The sequence below is a fragment of the Pseudochaenichthys georgianus genome, chromosome 11, assembly GCF_902827115.2.
Source record: "Pseudochaenichthys georgianus chromosome 11, fPseGeo1.2, whole genome shotgun sequence".
NCBI classification, from domain to species: domain Eukaryota; kingdom Metazoa; phylum Chordata; class Actinopteri; order Perciformes; family Channichthyidae; genus Pseudochaenichthys; species Pseudochaenichthys georgianus.
In genome coordinates this window covers 6,072,073-6,093,045 of record NC_047513.1, presented here as the reverse complement: position 1 = coordinate 6,093,045, position 20,973 = coordinate 6,072,073, and the positions used below count along the sequence as shown (strand labels likewise).

Here is a 20,973-nt window from a genome sequence, read left to right as displayed (position 1 = left end):
GTATATTCGCGCGTATTTTCGCGCGTATTTTTGCGGAGGTCGGCCTCCGTGTTTACAAAAAAACGGCCGAATTAACGGGCGAATTATGGCGCTTTTGGCCTTCCATAGATCCGCTCTGCTCACATGACGTTACCCAGCATTCTGCGGGTCTCTGTCAGAAACATCAAGAAAGAGGAGGATGCGCGTCGGTGAGTGAAGTCTATCAAAAACAACGCACACACATACATATATAAGTCGTGTTACGCACATTCATGGCGGTTTGTGGTGGTCGCTAGATATTAGGAAACAAACATGAAGCTATGTCGTTGTATTTTAACGTTTTTACACGGCTGTAAAAAGGTAGAGCAACAAGGTGTACGACTGTTTGAACTCGTCCAACTTGTGTTGGTGAAGTTATGTGCCACCGGCTGTAGCTAACATGGGCTCGGTAACTTGCTAAAATAGTGAATAATTAAACAGTGACGTTTGTGTAAGGGAATCTAGAGAAGCTAGCGAAAGAAGCCTGAAAATGCTCCCAAAGCTAAAGCGAAGCGTTTTACCAGCATGAGAAGCTGATATCTGTGGAGCTGGAAACTGATCCCTGTGTCGGACAGTAACAGAGGAGAGCCTGTTGACAGTTTACGTCACCATCAGCTGTTTTTGGTTAAACGTCTCTGAACTTTGAAGGGTTTGCTGAAGGACAACCATGTTTTTTTATGTAGGGGGAAATTGTGAGATTCAGGATGGGAACAAAAGGAATCAAGTAGCCTACTGAGTTATGCAAAACAGAAAGCTCAAAACTCGTGGACTGACTAAGTAATGACTAAGTATTAAAAAGACAACAATATTCTTACTTACTGTTAAGTCTATTATGTTATGTTACTCTTTTAATTTGTAATTAAGGCCAAAGCCTGATATAACCTATTCCTCAGAAACTGAAATCAAAACTGGAACTCATGGACTTTGTAACTAAAAATGAAACCAGTCTATTATAATGTATTTGATTTAAACAGACAAACATTTGGTGTCTTTTTTTAAGCATGACTTTAATATTCTTCATATCCAGTATTTTTAAATGTTACTGTTTTCAGGGCTAGAAGTTGATGGAAATGTGATCAAGAGAACATAATTATACTTCTAGCTGTGTGGAAAACTCTTTGAGATGACATTTAGATAAACACATAGTGAGACAAACTATTAAATTAACGGAACATTTTTAGAAATGATACTATTTATTTGGTGTTTAGTATTCTGATTACAGCCTGTGCTCCAATGCTATTTAATTTGTGCTGACAGCAGCACAATAGAGACCTTTTGCTTTTCATAACATGTGCATTGCGCTGCACTTTATGTCTTCACATTTACGTGATGGCTTTAATGTAGCTTGATAACATGTAGGACTAATGTCATCCCAAATATGTAGTCCGTTTGTGTATGATAAGTTGTCATTTGAGACAACATGAATGCTACAAAGAAGGACAAATTATATTTAATTAAGTTTATTTATGATCAGATTATGTAAATTATCTATAAAGATGGCAGGCTTCTTGATGTAGAGGTTTTCAGTATTTGCAATCGATCTTACGATGGATATGCATGTTTGAGGAAGACATCCAGTCGTTTCATCTTGTCCCTGTCTTTGTGTTGTTATGGACATCAAATACGAATTCCAAAAAGGAGCCTCCACGGAAAGAGCAAGAGCAATTGGTAAAGCTGACGAACCAAATCAAAATAAAACGCCATATTGTTTTGGATTAACATAGAAGGACAAAATATACATATCCTTGCTTATGACATTTCTTATCGGTGTTTGTTCAGTGTTGTTATTTTTGTTGACATGTTTTCAAGTACGTTTGTAAAACTGAAAAAAGTGGAATCCTGTAGTTCCTCCAGCTAGTCTTGCCTGCCCTTGTTCCAAAGTACTATCTTCAGGCTTTATAGCCTTAATAAACAGATAACAAGACTATTATCTCCAGAGCAATGAGTTTTGCTGCAATAGATGAGGTCATGAGGTCTGTGTGTTTACCCTTCGGTCTTCACATCACATGTCTGCTGCATTGAGAGCCACAGAAGTATTTATTCTCTTGTCTGTCCTTCTCTCGCAGCCTCAGATATGGATTACAAGATTGTGTTTGCATCCTTGGAGACGGTATGTGAAGACAACATTGCTTTTCTGTGTGGATCCGATTTGCCGTACGCCGCTGTTGCCAACCGCCTGGTGACGTGTTTGAGGCAGATTCAGGAGCACGGACAGGCCCTGAGGCCGGTGGTCAGCAGCTTCACCGCCGTCTTCCACCATTATGACTTTGACGCACAAACGCCGGGAAATGGCTACCGCACACTGGTGAAGGTACGACTGACCCCTCAGCGCTCATATTTGAGCTGTGAATCCTCTCTACTCTCTTCATGCAAAAAGTGTTGTTGTGTATTTCACTTCTTTCTTCTTTGTTAGTGTTTTAAAGGCTTTACATCTAACATTCATAGTCATTATTATAACAATTAGGGCTCCAATTAATAATTCTTCGTTATAATAGATTTATACTAGATCAGGGTGTCCGTCGGGGCTTAAAAAGTATTAAAAGTTGATAAATCAATTTAGTGAAAATTAAGACTATTAAAAAGTATTAAAAAGTATTAAACGGCATTTTCCAGGGTATTAAGAAGGTCCACAGCCACGACAACATGAAACACCCTTTAATTTACTGAAGCAACAAGTCGGGAAACGCCCCCAAGGCGGCCCCATGCATAGGTTAGATTAGATTAGATGACTTTATTGTCATTACAAAAATGCAAGCACAGTGTAACGAAATGTAAGGATGGTCTAACCAGATCGCAAAACAGTCAGTTACATACACAATTATCAGAAGTATGTACCAAAATAAATGATACAAAAATAAAGGTAAATAGATGGGAAATGTATAAATAGGAATAAATACACAGATGATAATAATAAATACAGTGAATACAGAATGGCGCTTCAGCACAGCACACGACAACAACTAGGCAGTATGGGACAGCGTGGGGTTCATCGTCAGCAGTCTGACTGCTGAAGGGAAGAAGCTGTGCGTAGTCCTGTTGGTTCTACCCGGGAGGCTACGGTAGCGTGTCCCAGAGCGGGCGCCACGTAGGGGGACAAACAGTGTATGGTTGGGGTGGGAAGAGTCTCTGGTGATGTTTCGTGCCCTTCGCAGGCACCGCTTTTCATAGACTGAGGCTATGGAGCGGAGTGGCATCTTGATGATGCGTTGTGCGATCTTCACCACCCTGTGCAGTGATTTCTTGTCCTTGACCGTGCAGTTACCGTACCATACTGATATGCAGGTGGAGAGGATGCTCTCGATAGCGTGCCATAAAATGCTGCTTCGTTTCGTTGCCTTGCTCCGCTCCGTGGGGGGGGGGGGGGTTTATCTGCTGGTGGACTACCTGAGAGATATACAGCAGGAGAACACGCCGTCCACCGCGGAGAATAAACAGAAGGGCAACCATGACAACCATGCTCCGGGTCTTCTTCGCTGCTTTTTGTGTATTCTGTGGCGGCAGCAGCGCCACTTACAGGCCTGGCATATGTACTACAGCGTTTCCAGCATTTCCAGCATTTCCAGCGGTCTCGTGTGAACGGACACGTTAATGAATCGAATGCGTGTGAACGGAAGACTTTTTTGCGTTTGCGTATGCGTTTTACTGTATGCGTCCTCGTGGGGCCGGGGTCTAAGCCAAACTATATCCGGTCACAGAGATCTGCTATTTTAAAGTAAGGTCAACACATATCGACCCTAAATATAGTCTATATTAAGAACGAGAAAAGTCTTAACATATATATCGTTTTTTGTAAACATATGACAAATGTGTGAGGGGGATGACGTCAGAGCATCGTCCTATGTGCCGGGCTTAGCCCCGGACAGCCCCAGCCCAATTTAACCCCTGGGTATTTGTGAGGGAGCTCCTATATGGCATTACCCCGCTGAAGCTCACCAAAGTTTAATATAGTTCAAAGTTTTGTCAATTGTTTTGTTTATTGGTCAAATACTGGTTTCTACTGGTTTCTGAGGAGTTTTACTGGAATGAAAGAGCACGGAGTACAGAAGCAGCACACTGCACTGAACCTGACCTTCACAGAGAGGTTGAAGTTCATGTGGAGAGGAGGCTTCAGTAGTCTGTCTGCACTCTGTTTAGTTGTGCTATCTGACAATCAATATAGTAAATGTGAGGTAAAGTGTGTCGCCAATGTAACCGGTTAGAACTCGAAGTTGCGATGAGGTCTTAAAATGTATGGAAAAGGTCTTAAAAAAGGTCTTAAAAGGTATTAAATTTGACTGCAGGATTCCTACATACACCCTGTAGATACATTTAATTATTATTTGGTCTTTAAAATGTCAGAAAATAATGAAACAATTTAATTATTTTTATTTTCAATTTATGAAAAGCTGCAACAAGTGAACTTTGATATGAGTAAGGAATAACACATGTTTCTCCAAAATGGTCCAATTTGTGTAGAAAATGTACAGTATATAATTACACCACACTAACTAATTGGATCATTTGTAGCTTAGGTGTTATACTGCGTGAAAATCTTAGTAGCTTAACTTTAGTAATTCATCATTTTAAAAAACGTACGTCTTTAGATTTTTTTTTAATGTGATATTTAGGTTCTTCAATTCCAAGCCTTACTTTTAATCAACATGTAACTGTAGTTTATTGTGGTCCGATCCAACATACCTAGCACACAACATTTTTAGTAATGCAAAAAAATCCACAGTCAATAAAAAATACCCAGCAGATGCGCAATTTGCTTCTGTTAAAGTAAGGTTCCTAAAAATGATAAATAAATCATATGAAATGCATGGAACGTGATGTTGTTGTTGCAACAAACGGATACCGTACTGATCGGACTCTAAAGCGCACCTGCATATAAGCCGCAGCAGCTAAACTGTCCGTCTGTCTTGCTCTCGTTCTGTCTCTCGGTTCCACTTTCACTTTGGCGCGCTACCTGTCTCACTCTTTTCCGGCCTCCAGCTTTTCCTGCTGGAGCCCGCCCCTTAAAGGTGGCGGGCGCGGACCGGTCATAGAGCCCATAGTGTTAAAGGTGGTTAATTTTACCTGTAAAATCCATAGATTTAGGAGGTTCCCTAGTGGCCGTTAGCTGTACAAAGAAAATGGGGGGAAAAGTCACGGCTTATAGTCCGAAAAGTACGGTACCTGAGAGGGAGACGTTGTTTGAATACTAAAAGATACTGTGTCACTGGCTTTGTTGTGTTGAATAAAACCGATACCATCAACTCCTGTCTGTAACTCTGACTGACTCTTTTATTTATCATTTATTAACAAGAGCTGAGCTCTGAGGCACAGAGAAACCTTCACTATTTCAAGCTTTGATTACAAATACTGTTCTGGGTTTGTTTCGATGATTTCTTGGGATTTGTATAACGAAAATATCTCCCTTACCCTTACCCTACCTACCTTCTCAGAAGAAGATATATTATTATTGCTTTCTTTCTTCCAGGTGTTGCTGTCTTGCCTTTTGCACATCATTCACAAGGGACGCTACATTGTCTCTAATTACAACAGTGCCTTCTTCAGGGCGGACCACAATGCCTCAGAGATGGAGGCGTACAGCAGCGCTCTGTGCCAGCTGCGCGCCTTGCTCCACCTCGCCCAGCGGCTCCTCAACGACAATGAGTACGGCCAGCTGTACGCGCTGCAGGACGGGGACCTGAGCAGCAGGTTCGTGCAGGAGTACAGCTCCATGCATAAAGCCTGCTTCTACGGACGCTGCCTCGGCTTTCAGGTCAGACCGCAAACACTGAATGAATCCGTAAAACTAAATAAAAACATTAACTTCCTGGTAAATTAAGTACAATTAATAAATCATTTCTGTTAAAGCTACTTTGAGTGTGATAATATATGGGTATTCCCAAATTTGAATATTTTAACATTATGGCCATCATTTTTAGTTCTTCAACCATTTATTCTGTATATTTAATTAAAAGTCAACACTAAAATATAAATTCCAAAATTCAAAACATATTCATTATTATGATTTTCTTTAATTTAGTTTACTAATTTAATTTAATGAAATATAAATAATGTATTATAACCTTGCTTTGTGTGAGTTGCAATATTTTTGTCAAATGTTCCGTCCGATAGAGTAGGTTTTATTTCAACTAAACGTGATTGAAATACATTTTATTCAAGCCTCCTGATTGTTCTGATCACTCAATGAGCACCTCTCACTAACAACCAGTTCAATATAAATATTAATCGTAAATATTCACATTCTAATCTGTTCTTAAGTTTAGTCTGTTTTGGCTTCATTAAAACAAAGTATATGTCCCTTGTTTATATTATATGAAGCTAAAGCTTGTATCATTAACGGTTCAATGTTTCTTCCCACAGTTCTCACCGTCTCTCCGACCGTTCCTCCAGACCGTTGTCATTAGCATGGTTTCATATGGAGAGACATTTGGTAAACAGCAGTCTGGCTTAGGTAAGTATTTTTTTCTTTCATTACTTTCCGTTATGTATTGATGAAATGTCCCGTTGTGCCGTTCAGATGATTTCATGCTTAAAATCCTCCCTGCTCTTCCAGGTTTGGCCGCCCTTTCCCTTCTCACATCAGGTAAGTACGTGATGGATCCAGAGCTGCGGGGCGCTGAGTTTGAACGCATCACCCAGAACCTGAACATGCAGTTTTGGAAGTCCTTCTGGAACCTCACAGAGTCCGGCTTTTTGACAGTAGGCAGGGGCAAATATTCTTCTATTGGCTCTCGAATGATATAAAATCCTCTTTAATGTTTTAACGGCATGTCTTTCTCCGTGCAGGGCTTCAGCAGAATCGCTTCCAGCCCGGTGCAGATAAACTTGACCCTGACTGTGCCTCCTGTGACTCTGCGCCTTCCCCTGGCTTCGGACCCCAGACTAACAGCCACCATTTCTCCTCCCATAGCCCACTCGGGCCCCGGGCCGGTCCACATGCGCCTCATCTCCCATGAGCTTCGAGTAGGACAGGTGAGGCGGCACAGGGGAGAGGAACGTGTTCAGGGAAACAGATAGGAATCAGACGTAGCTTCATCTGCAGACAATAATAATGATTACTTAGACAAACACTACTTTGATAAATGCATTTAATTTCAGTGTCCACTTTCATGCTATGTTTAGTTTACTTTACTTTGGTTGTTTTCAACACAAATACACCCGTATAAAAATGTACTGTAAAGAAAACAATCACAAGTCATTTGGCTTGAAATACTGTCAAATCCAAGCCTTATTTCATGTGAATTACTCCTACATTATTTGTGTTGTATGTGTATGCCCAAGCTTTTTCAAATACATGTTAAATACACACTAGTGTTCATACATTCGTTATTACAAAAAATATATATGTAAAAAAAATGTGTCTTTTCTAAGACGGGAAAAGAAAAAGTATTTTATATCTGATACAAAAACAAAAAGAAATATTCTGAAGGTTTAAAGATTTATATGTTGACGTCAAACATATGGGAAAATGTGTTATTGATGTTTGTCCTTTATTAATAATGACATGATGACTTATCCTCTAACTTACAGGAGAGTGAAGAGCTGCTTAGTTATTGTCGAGACGATCCTCCGCCCATCACAGCCTCTCAGCTCCCCTGGGTGCAGAAGCAGCCCCGCTCCCCCTGGCTGCTCATCCACTTCCACGGGGGGGGCTTTGTGGCCCAGACTTCCAGATCCCATGAGGTAATGCACATGCTGGGGTTAACCTTAGCTTATCTCATGGAGTTTATCTTTGTCAGATGTTTAAAATATTCTGGAATACATAAAAATAAATCCCCTTATCAATAACAAATTGAAATGGTGAAACAAAATGTTATCAAAATGTCAATATGGACTAGTGCAATATGCAGTTTGATGAAGCTGGACAAGTCATGGCCAACTTGTATTTGGTCGAAATCATCTTAAGAAACCCGTCCATGTCATTTACAACATTTATGTTGTTGTTTTTTTTAATATTCTCTGTCAAAGTGTCTTTGAGTTTCTAGAAAAGTGCTATACAAGTATCATGTATTATTATTTTCATTATTATTATTATTTAATATTTAAATGACAATGTGAATAATGTTAAAAAAAAATTCATTCCCTCTAATATTTCAATATGAGTTAAAGTAATTGCAATTGGTTACTTTCTTCCACATCGTGCAGCCCTACTATAATGTACAGAATATCAAACGGCCCCCCTTTCCCACCATCTGTTCTCTGACTCGTCCGATATACATCCCACCACTCGTACCCCCTCAGCAAGCTAACACTGTTTACTGAATACAAATAATAATAACAATGGCTACACTACAGTATAGAGGGAATTACAGAAAAGTGCACAAAAAACAAAACACACAAGACTCAAATAAGTTTGACATAAGGCTAGTACTACCACAAGTATAATTGTTGTTGTAATCCTCTCCTAATAAAAGTCATTTAAAGCACATTAAGCAGATCTTTCAATCCACAAATTGATAACAATATTTGTTAATAAGCATGTTTGCATGACGTCATACATCATTATTCTGCTCTCTTGAATCAGAATTATCTCCGGATTTGGTCGAAGGAGCTCAATGTTCCCATTCTCTCCGTGGACTACTCTCTGTCACCTGAAGCGCCTTTCCCCAGAGCTCTGGAGGAATGTTTCTACGCCTACTGCTGGGCTCTGAACAACTGCCATCTGCTGGGTACATGCACAGCCTCACACTCAGACCATACACTCAGCCCGTAGGGAGAATAATGTATTTGGTTCAAACAGATTCATATGTACAAAAAACGTAAATAGATTGTCACTTATAAGGAAGGGAATTATTTGTAGTCTCGAGATTTCAGGGTGTGTTTGTATTTTTATATGCATGTATTTTGCCAGAAATTGTAAGAGGATTAAGCATATATGTGATCATACAGCATGTCTTGTTCAAAGAGGGCAAAAGAGAACTTGTTCACCCCTTACAAATGTTCACTTTCCATATGTGCAGATTGTACCCATTTGTATGAGGTGATAGTGGTTGGAGGAGGGGTGCATTATGTACTCAAAGCAGCATGTGAACTGCTATGTGTACACGATCAGTATATGGAACATGGAAAGGGTCATCTGGGCCCAGTCCCATGCAGAAAAGGTGGAACAAATAGAGACCTAAAAACTAAATGGTTAATGGTATTTTGGCTGTTTCAAAGGAATTTGCATTGTATATTAATTTCCAGGTTTTGTTTTCATTTATTGTTTCATCTTTAAAATATAACAAATGACATCACCAAGTGACTTTTTGTCCAACCAACTGTCTTAAAATAAAAATAATTGTACACTGATAATACATATTGAAACGCAGGGATTCCTAAATATTAACTTATTGTTTCGCGTGAAATGGTTCTGTAAAACGATTTAGATCACGGCTGCTCGATAGGAATGTGACAGCAATGTGCAGTTGAAAATCGCACTTGCAAAGAAAAAACAAGATTTAAGTCTACTCCCTTGTGCTTGAATAAAAACATATTGCACATTGCTTGTTGAATAAAAAAACAAAAAGGAAAATATTAACAGCCTTCTTTTATTAAATAACCTGAACTGATCAAAAAAGGCATATTTTCAAATAATTCACATTTTAAAAGAATTTCACATTTTCAACTTAGTCAAAAATAGCCCCTAGTGTAATATTGCATCTGAACCAGGCATTGCAACAACAATAAAAAAACACATATATATTCAGCTACCATCATTTGGATACAAATGGCTACCACACAACCTTGTGTCTTATATACATTTATATATATATATATATATATATATATATATATATATATATATATATATATATTATATATATATATATATATATATTAGGGCTGTCAAACGATTACAATTTTTAATCAGATTAATCACAGCTTAAAAAATAATTAATCATGATTAATCACCATTCGAACTATGTCCAAAATATGCCATGTATTTATGTATATTGTTGTGGGAATGGAAAGATAAATGAAAGAAGGCGGATATATCAATTTAACATACAGTATCTATGTTTATTATAACATTTTTCTGCGTGTCAAAATGAAAGACAACCCACACACCTATCAATCATCAAACCGTGGGGTCTTAATTCATTACGTGTTGATTTCTATCAACGGGGGAGTACTTCAGGAAAGTCGACAGAGGGGGGGGCTAGTGGAGTACTTCGTGACCACAGAGTGTGAACGTTGTGATCAGCTGTTTTAGCGCAGTTCTCCAGTGAAGGGGGGAGTCTCCCTCCGCAGCCGGTTGGCGTAGTTTTGGCACAGTTCCGTTGTACAGACCGACGTTAACAGCAGCCCTGTCTGTGCACACGGAGACCGACTCCGTCGTCCGGTGATCGAACCGCCTTCTGGAAAAGCTTCACAAGTACGTCGGTACGCAAATGCGCTTTGTGACACAAGTGACGGTACGCATTTCAGATTACGCACATAACCTGCGTACCAGTTATGTGCACCCCTGTACCAGAGCCATATTATTACTATTATATTGCTCTGCCCTGTACTCCAGCAAGAGTATTCTCCGTCGGGACTTCCTGCAACAACACCACGCCGTTATCAAAGATGTTCTATTGAGAAGACGATCACTACGTGACAAAAGTTTTCAAAACCGTGGCGGCTGAAATCAATCTTACTAACTGCTGTCTGTGCAATTTACTCCGCGAGTTGGCAGACATCATTTTTCATGCTGGGGCTAAGCCATTTCTTGGTATGGGTGTAGCCTACCCCAGCCATACCCTGGCGCTGCCACTGGTGGCACGTATGGGGCGGGCCATTCTGCACATGCATTAAATGCGTTAAATATTTTAACGCAATTAATTCAAAAAATTAATTACCGCCGTTAACGCGATAATTTTGACAGCACTAATATATATATATATGGCTGAAAGGCTCATCATTATTTGGGTTGTAACAGTTCTGTGTGTGCCTCAGGTTCCACAGCCGAGCGTGTTTGCCTGGCGGGGGACAGCGCTGGAGGGAACCTCTGCATCACCGTGTCCATGAAGGCCATATCCTGCGGCATCCGAGTCCCCGACGGCATCATGGCTGCCTACCCCGCCACCCTGCTCACCACTGACGCCTCACCCTCCCGCCTGCTCACGCTCATCGACCCGCTGTTGCCTCTGGGTGTTCTCACAAAGTGCATCAATGCCTATGCAGGTATGTGGGTGTGTGAGCAAAGCATTACGTGTTCCTGGCTTCACACTTCATTTAAAGGCCCTGACACACCAACCCGATTTTGGGAGTCAGAGGCCGTCAGAGGCTGTCGGGCATTCGCGGCGCCGTAGTCAGGTTGGTGTGTCCCGCACCGTCGACCGTGACACGCCTTATTTGGACTACCAGACCCGATGCATGGCCGATTCAACATGTTGAATCGGCCATGCATCGGGTCTGGCAGTCGGACCAAATAATCACTCTGATTGGCTGTTCAGCTAGCAAATCAGTGCATGAGAAGCGAAGCGGAAGTGAGGGACGTAAACAAACGATTTAAGAAGGCACACACAGACTGCTATTCATTTTCATCTCATCATGGCGATCTGGAATGATGCAAACGAAGACCTGCTCATCACCTTGATCCAGGAGAGGCCAGCTCTGTATGATATTACGGAGAAAAGATACTCTTCTTCTTCTCTGTCTTCCGGTTGTTGCCTCTTTTGAATGACGAATACACACTACCGCCGCCTGCTGGTAAGGAGAGTTATTGCCACTCACGCACTGAAGTCGGTGCGGTGTGTTCCCGTGCGACACATGGCCAAAACGCAGGAGAACACGGCCAGGCAACAGCCGACTTCAGCGTCGGCTAGTCCTCTGGTGACTGCTTGGTGTGTCAGGGCCTTAACACAAGAGCACTTTCCGGTGCCACTGGAACAGAAAATAGAACATCAGAGGGATTCATGCATAAACCGGATAATGTGGGTAGAAAACAGGATGATAATAATTAACAACCTGCTTACCTGTACTGTCAAAGCCATAATCACTCCTACTCTAAATATATACTGTGTATTAACCCATGCTCTGTTTGTCAGCCTTATATTATACGTAGTATTGCTGGAAACCTCTGACATGTCTGTCACTGAGTAAATGTCAGCCTTTGCAGACCATTTACATGCACACACATCTACAGTGGGGAAAACAAGTATTTAGTCAGCCACCAATTGTGCAAGTTCTCTCACTTAAAAAGATGAGAGGCCTGTAATTAAAAGAAGAAGAAGAAGGAAAAAAAATCCAGAAAATCACATTGTCTGATTTTGAAAAAAATTATTTGCAAATTATGGTGGAAAATAATTATTTGGTCAATAACAAAAGTTCATCTCAATACTTTGTTATATACCCTTTGTTGGCAATGACAGAGGTCAAACGTTTTCTGTAAAGGCCCTGTCACACTGTCCCGAAATTGACACCCGATGGACACACGATAAAGGAAATGTTCAAATTCGGCTGTGATCGTAGCAACATCGGGCCATTCGTGATGGCATCTTAAGCCATCGTATGACCGCCGGTGGAGTTTCTCAGGCTCCGGCAGCAACTTCGTGAGCGGCAACTTCGTGAGGCACTCGTGAGGGCATCTTGTCAAGTCGTGTCATCTTCGTGTTATCATCGGTGCATTCACACTCACTCTGATCGGGGCGAATGCCCGATGGCACCGAGGAGAACAAGATGCCCTCACGATGGCCTTACGAAGGGCAAAATTGACACACGAATTCAACACGAAAATGAACCTTCGCAAGGTCCTTCGGCAATTTTTTGGCATGCCAAAGATTTTGCCTCCGCTCACGAAGTTGCTGCCGGAGCCTGAGAAACTCCACCGGCGGTCATACGATGGCTTCAGATGCCCTCACGAACGGCCCGATGTTGCTACGATCACAGACGAATTTGAACATTTCCTTTATCGTGTGTCCATCCGGTTGTTTTATTGCACAACAAAATCATGTAAATATATTATGTAAATAACCCAATTTGTGTTCTGTGAAACTAAAAAGGATATAATATATTATTTTGAAGGACAGTTGACAGGAAGTTGTTGTTGTTATGGAAACAACATTACGGAGAAAACGTAATATTTTCTACATATAAAGACGGAGAAAGTAAAGAACAAAGTCTGAAGATTTCAGTACAGTATCATAGTACTGTAACATAATTGTTTTTGGTACTTTCATTGCAGTTGTATGTCTTAAATGTAATGTAAATGTTGCCTTCGTGTGTGGTTCGGGGCCATCTTCGTGCGAAATTCACAATTCCATATTCGTGTGTCCATCGGGTGTCAATTTCGGGACAGTGTGACAGGGCCTTAAGTCTTCACAAGGTTTTCACACACTGTTGCTGGTATTTTGGCCCATTCCTCCATGCAGATCTCCTCTAGAGCAGTGATGTTTTGGGGCTGTCGCTGGGCAACACAGACTTTCAACTCCCTCCAAAGATTTTCTATGGGGTTGAGATCTGGAGACTGGCTAGGCCACTCCAGGACCTTGAAATGCTTCTTACGAAGCCACTCCTTCGTTTCCCGGGCGGTGTGTTTGGGATAATTGTCATGCTGAAAGACCCAGCCACGTTTCATCTTCAATGCCCTTGCTGATGGAAGGAGGTTGGCACTCAAAATCTCACGATACATGGCCCCATTTATTCTTTCCTTTACACGGATCAGTCGTCCTGGTCCCTTTGCAGAAAAACAGCCCCAAAGCATGATGTTTCCACCCCCATGTTTCACAGTAGGTATGGTGTTCTTTGGATGCAACTCAGCATTCTTTCTCCTCCAAACACGTCTAGTGGAGTTTTTACCAAAGGGTTCTATTTTGGTTTCATCTGACCATATGACATTCTCCCAATCCTCTTCTGGATCATCTAAATGCTCTCTAGCAAACTTCAGACTAGCCTGGACATGTACTGGCTTAAGCAGGGGGACACGTCTGGCACCGCAGGATTTGAGTCCCTGGCGGCGTAGTGTGTTACTGATGGTAGCCTTTGTTACTTTGGTCCCAGCTCTCTGCAGGTCATGGACTAGGTCCCCCCGTGTGGTTCTGGGATTTTTGCTCACCGTTCTTGTGATCATTTTGACCCCACAGGGTGAGATCTTGCGTGGAGCCCCAGATCGAGGGAGATTATCAGTGGTCTTGTATGTCTTCCATTTTCTAATAATTGCTCCCACAGTTGATTTCTTCACACCAAGCTGCTTACCTATTGCAGATTCAGTCTTCCCAGCCTGGTGCAGGTCTACCATTTTGTTTCTGGTGTCCTTTGACAGCTCTTTGGTCTTGGCCATAGTGGAGTTTGGAGTGTGACTGTTTGAGGTTGTGGACAGGTGTCTTTTATACTGATAACGAGTTCAAACAGGTTCCATTAATACAGTTAACGAGTGGAGGACAGAGGAGGCTCTTAAAGAAGAAGTTACAGGTCTGTGAGAGCCAGAAATCTTGTTTGTTTGTAGGTGACCAAATACTTATTTTACCGAGGAATTTACCAATTCATTCATTAAAAATCCTACAATGTGATTTCCTGGATTCTTTCCCCCCATTCTGTCTCTCATAGTTGAAGTGTACCTAGGATGAAAATTACAGGCCTCCCTCATCTTTTTAAGTGAGAGAACTTGCACAAGTGGTGGCTGACTAAATACTTGTTTGCCCCACTGTATAAAACACACTACAGGAAAGGAAACACCCAGAAAGCATAGCAGGACCTTTTTTATTATCATAAAACAATGGTATTTATCATTTATGCAATGTTATTCATTCTTACTTACAAGTCTTCTTGTAAGCCACTTATGCATATTTGACCCGCTCTATCGAAATCAGTCGGAAGTCGCAACGGCTCATTTCAAAATAAACATGGATTTGCGTAAAAAACTAGTTTTTCGGGGTTCAGGTGTTTTGTTTGATTTTAAATAAACAAAGTCTTGGCTTTCAGAATATGAAACTTTTATTTCCAAAATCACACGAAAAATATATTTTTGAAGCTTGTAAAGGGAAGAAGACAGCTCTCACTCGCCACTCTGCTGTTCCGCAGCGCCGCCCCCCTCCCTCCGGCTGAAATTATGAATGTACCCGTATAGTAATCATAGATAACACGGCAGGGTCCGTTACTGTTTGTTTTCATCTGATTTCTATTAAACAAAGTCTTGGCTTTCAGAATATTAAACTTGTTTCGGCAAATTCAGATGATAATTACAGCTTTGAAGCTTCGGCATAATTACAACTTGACGTCACAGCAGGCAGAACAACAGCCGGTGTTTCTCGTGAGGGTTTTCCCCGGGAAACAAACACAATACACACAAACGCAAAATCACACAAACAAACACACACACACACACACTCGCGAGCTTCCCCTCCAAACTAAAATATCTTCCCTCCGTAGTATTTTGATCATTTGCTAATAACCAATCAGATCGATGGATTCCAGAGAAGAGGAAACTTTAAAGGCCTTTTTCTCAAAATGATGACTCGTGACGGTCATTATATAATGTGACATATTTTACTTAATATTTGGAGTACAACAACAATCCTGATATCATTAGAAAGCTAGGAATCTCCTCTTTCCAGCAGTGTATACAACTCAAAATGTGTCTTCGGGTCAATGCGACTGATTTCGATAGAGCAGGTCAAATCTGTGCTGGAGTCACTGATCTGACTGTGGTCTTTTTTTAAGAGTCATTCAATTCAATTCAAAACCTTTATTTATCCAGGTAACATCCCATTGAGATCAATGATCTCTTTTTCAAGGGAGACCTGTCACAAATCCGCACCAGTGGCTGGGCCTATACAGTATATGCATATGTGATCATACCATATGGTATGTATATGATATGGAAAATACCATGTGTTGGCTGCTTTGAGCCATGCTACCTGACGCTGAGACGATGAGACACTCAATGTGTGGCATTTCCCTGATTTTGATAAAGAGGAAAGTGCTGTTATGTAAGCAGCAGAAATCCAATCAGTGCAAGTCAACAGGATTATGGTTTTACATCTGCATGAGAGCGTTGTGGTTAGACTGATTCTTTGTTTGGTCTGAATAGTCTGTGTAATCCAGCATGGTCTAATGATGTGACCACACGTAGAAACGCTTTGGTGATTAAAGTAACTTCTTATCCCGTCTATCAAATGTTCTAACAATGTTATCGCCTGTGTAAAATGGGATATTATTTTCAATTATATTCAAGGATAAAATAGATGATCTGTAGCCACGGGGCCAAAAAGCCTCCGTATGAATGCAGCAGGCTGAGTAATGACAGCATGTTGTTGCCATGTAAACAATGTGTTTACTGTGAAGGAGAACAAACAAATATAATCAGGATTCATTGCAGAGCCCTCTTAAATGCACTGAATGTGACAGTACAGTAGTTTTCATCTCGTTTTAATATTGCTTTGTTAATTTGCCACAGAAATGTAACCATGTTTATTCATTGAAGTAGTAAAGGACGCTGTGACTACAAAAGAACACATGCCGCCCCTTGCTGATGCTCATCCTCTCCCTCCCAGGCACAGACAGTCAGACGGTGCAGCCTGCAGTGGAGAGCAGCAGTCTGAGCGCTCTGGGCAGAGACACCGCCGTGCTGCTGGGTGATCTCACTCAGGGGGCCTCCAACTGGATCCAGTCCTTCCTGGACCCCACGCGGACCACCGGCGGAGCACGCTCCCTGCCGTCCTCTCAGAGAAGCTATCAGAGCGATGAAAGTGGCAGGACACCCTCTCTCACCTCCACACCTCATTGTGGAAGTGACTCGGATTACCCAGAGGGCTTTAAGCCCCTGCGCTCGGAGTGCCTGGCCTTTGTGAACCCAACGTCCTGCCCCATCATCAGGAACCCGTTTGTGTCGCCGCTGTTGTCTCCCGACGAGCTGCTCAGAGGCCTTCCGCCTGTGCACATCGTGGTAAGAGAGGGGGGGGGGGCGGAGGGAGGCTGAGGGTGAGAGAGAGGTTGTTGCTGCTTTCAAATGGGGTGGGTGGTGTTCACTGTGTTCACAAGAAGAACCCATTTGAAACGCCTCCCACGTGGTATTCCCAAACACAAGCTCAGAGTTCCCCGAGTCACTCAATCTCAGAATCACAATACTTTATATCATATTTTATTAGAATTACATTTAGAAAATAGTTTTTTTTACAGTTGCTTTTTCATAATACAATTAACAATACAAAGACAACATTTGATTAAAATAGGTAATACAAAAATATGTATATAAAGTTTAAACCAAAGTAAAAATGGCCAGTAAGAAGATCAAATCAAATAGAAGCGTACAGTATTTGCTGATGTGGTCAGAAATGTGCTGCTTAAGAACTTGTTTATTGTTTACAAATATTTGGTATTTTATTGTAGAGTTTTTCCTGAATTGAATCGATATACTTTCATTTATTATTTTTTGTTAAATTTGGAAAATAGCTTTTGTAACATAGTTGCTTAATTGTTCAATACAAATCAATACAAAGGCAAATGAAAACAACATAGACTAAAAAGATGCATACAAACATAAGAAGTTAGAGTCAAATTGTGCGATTAGAAAATAAAATAAAATTGTTCAAGGAAGTTCATTTTAATTTTTTTCAATTTTTTGTAATATAGAGTATTTTATTGTTTAAAATAATATAATAATAATAATAATAATAATATGTGTGACTTGAGCAGAGGCACATAAAAGTTCTAGATGAAGTTATAGGGGCAATCTATACGCTGTTTCAATAAAAACCTTTAAGCCGATTATAATTCAAGAAGTGTTGAATTACAGAAAACTACACTTCTCGACCTCCACATGACCTTGTTTTTTAGAACTTGTACAATCACAGGCCAATTCAGAGAGAGAGCTTTCCTATATAGCTGTTCTTCCGATGCATATGCAATATTCATGAGATATCCAGCAGGACAAGTTACTACTCCAGCATTGTAGCACTGCCTTTTCCAGAAAACTGCAAAATCACCAAATAAATCTAAATGTATTCTTACACAAAAATAGAGTCTGCAGTATTGTAAAATACATAAACTTGTTATAGAGCTAGGCCAATACATCTTCCAGGCTGATATTACTTTATTGCAGATATATCAGTACACATGGCGATAGAACTAGGTTTGAGGTTCTTTGTACTGCTTGTTTCCTGATTGGTCCATGTGTCCTCGCAGGCCTCAGCTCTGGATGCCTTGCTGGACGACTCTGTGATGTTTGCCAAGAAGCTGCGAGACATGGGCCAGCCTGTGAGCCTGACGGTGGTGGAGGACCTGCCTCACGGCTTCCTCAGCCTGTCGCAGCTCTCCAAGGAGACGGAGGGCGCTGCGGAGATGTGCGTGGAGCAAATGAGGGCCATTTTTCAGCAGGAAGACCGGAGGCCTGCACTCCGCAAACAGCCAACGCTGGAAGAGACGCATCGGAGTAGCAGCCCGTCAGCAGTCATGAGTGGGACTCTGTAGTTCTCGGATGAACAAGAGATCTGACATGAGTTGGTGGGAGACAAACGATACATTTTAGAAAAAGGAAACGAGACAGGGAGAATTATGAAGACATAAGTAGAGGAAGCTTAGGCACGCTGCACTTGAAACGATTAAGAAAACAGCTACTACAGTAAATGGTGAAATAATGGAGTATTTTTCTAAAAAGATTTAGATTTAGATCAAACGCACATTGAGGATATATCAGACTCCACTAAAACCAGCCTTTTGATTCATTTCTTATCTGATAGATGCTGTAAAAAGAAGCTATTGTGCCTTTCTTATAAAGAGCTGCTCCAAGTATACGAGCTTCGCCTACATTACGGCACAAACAAGTTGACTTGCGCAGGGAAAACATTCCACATGCACTGTATTATTATTATTATTATTATGAATAGTATAATATAAGGATGAAATGGATAATCTGGTTATTGCCAGTGTTAGGAGTAGTCCCGTGTTTACATATTCAAAGGAGGCCTTCACCCTGTGGATCTGGGTTATGAATGGAACTTGTTGTACTGTAAATTCAATATTATATTTGTTGATATAAATATTTAACCCTGAATTAAATCAAATCAGTAAAAAATGATTGCTTGTGCTCATTCAGGTTCAGGTTATTTATTTGTACCTGAAGGTAGATTTGGTACCTCCATCACATTCCAAAACCACTAGTAAAGACATGAAACAATCAAGTAAATAAATAAATGATGGGTTCAAAAGCAGCAGCGTGACGCCGCTACAGCAAGTTCATTTGTGCGACGGCTGCTGGAACAAAGCTGTTGTTGCTTTGTTCTACACGCTGGGATGCTAGGCCCCCAGGAACAAGCTGAAATGCAGTGTGCAGTGGGAGGGAGTCATCATTTAACACAGAGCTGGGTAACAGCTGAACTGTCTGAGGCACGTGGTCTCCAGGTTTATCTGTGGCCCACCAATCAGTCTGCTGGACCACTTAAAGAGGCCCTATTATACTTTTTGGGGTATCCCTTTCCTGTAGTGTGTTATATAGGTTTGTGTGCATGTAAATGGTCTTCAAAGGCTCAAATCCCTGTGTTTCTCTCCCACCCATTCAATCTTAATTGAATCCACTATGCCAGGGGTGTCAAACTCAAGGCCCGGGGGCCACATTCGGCCAGCGACTTCATTTTATGTGGCCCCACAAGAGCTTGCAAAGAATATAATATGTTTATTATACGGTTACATGCTTCAGAAGCATGTTGCCCATAAACTACATGTCCCACAATGCATCTCAAATATGACTTTTTTTCTCAGAATTTGCCTTTTTTTCTTCAAAATATGCATTTTTTTCATAGAATTCCTTTTTCTCAGAATTAGATTTTTATTTCAAAATGTCACTTCTATTTCTTTTTTCTCCAGAATTTGGCTTTTCTTTTTAAACCATTTTGGGACATACGCACTGAAGAGACTTGCAATTATTTGCCCTAGACTTCTGCTTTCAGACGTAGTTAATTATGAAGTTATTACCCTATCCGATGATAATCCAATGCAGAGGCAATGATGTAATATAATAAAATACATTATTTTATATATATGATATATTTATATATGTATTTTTATATAGTCTTAAAGTTACAACCGTCCCTTTGAGTGCAACCATAATGCTGATGTGGCCCACGATGAAATTGAGTTTGACACCCCTGCACTATGCCATAAATTGCGCTAACATTCATTATGAAGAATCTTTGTAAAAACAAATCCATGTGAAATGGAATGTCCTGGTTATTACTACTGTACACATGCCTTCAATTACTGACAGAATAACCAGATTGCAACACATTTCCCCCCCCTGGCAGAATTACATTATTTATTTAACGCAGCTTTGCATTTCCCACCATATGGGATAAGCTGTCGTCGCAGATGTCAGACTTCCCATACGGTACATGCTGTGTTTCATTCCCTTTAATCAGCTGTCTCTGATGTTGAGTGGGAAGCAGAGCCACTATACAGTGAGGAGGTAATGGGCCACCTCCCTTAGACCACGGCCATCATGCAGAGCCACTATACAGTGAGGAGGTAATGGGCCACCTCCCTTAGACCACGGCCATCATGCAGAGCCACTATACAGTGAGGAGGTAATGGGCCACCTCCCTTAGACCACGGCCATCATGCTGCTCCTCACTGTGCTCTGTTGGTTGCTACCAATGGTAAGCTTGAGTGGAATCAAAGCTTTTGCTCGATAGGTTTCAAAAATACCTTTGCATGGTCAATTTTAGAATTGTCAGAGTCATGGGTTTGCTGGACGAAGACAATGTTTGTGTTTAAAATAACAGGCTAACAACAATGTGCAGTTCACAGTAGAAATACTATGATCATGAAGTATTTGAAGTACTTGTTATGCAGAACGGCTCTTTTAACGTCTTATAGAACAGTACTGTATTTTGATCACAAACAAATACATTTATTTGTATGTTTGTCAAATGTGAGCCAATTCAGGTTATTTAAAATAAATAAAATATGTCATCACATGAAATGTAAGCATATTTGAATACATGCAAATTAACTGGTATTTATTTTAAATATATGTGTTAAGTACGAGATATTCCTAAATTGTGG

General features: G+C 40.9%; 1 protein-coding gene across 2 annotated transcripts; it reads left to right on the top strand.

The window, feature by feature from the left end:
• The first annotated feature begins 107 nt into the window (after nucleotides 1-107).
• On the top strand, nucleotides 108-18,984 carry lipea (lipase, hormone-sensitive a). Of its 2 annotated transcripts, none has more exons than XM_034094906.2 (11): nucleotides 108-188; nucleotides 2,085-2,329; nucleotides 5,480-5,764; nucleotides 6,373-6,463; nucleotides 6,566-6,711; nucleotides 6,799-6,984; nucleotides 7,543-7,695; nucleotides 8,537-8,681; nucleotides 10,933-11,160; nucleotides 16,470-16,861; nucleotides 18,100-18,984. In XM_034094906.2, exons 1-11 carry the CDS (start codon nucleotides 179-181, stop codon nucleotides 18,382-18,384), a joined length of 2,166 nt encoding a protein of 721 aa, XP_033950797.1. In that variant the 5' UTR covers nucleotides 108-178; the 3' UTR covers nucleotides 18,385-18,984. The 2 variants fall into 2 exon arrangements, with proteins under 2 accessions (XP_033950797.1, XP_033950799.1); XM_034094908.2 differs by lacking the exon at nucleotides 108-188 and adding an exon at nucleotides 320-339.
• Nucleotides 18,985-20,973: the final 1,989 nt, after the last annotated feature.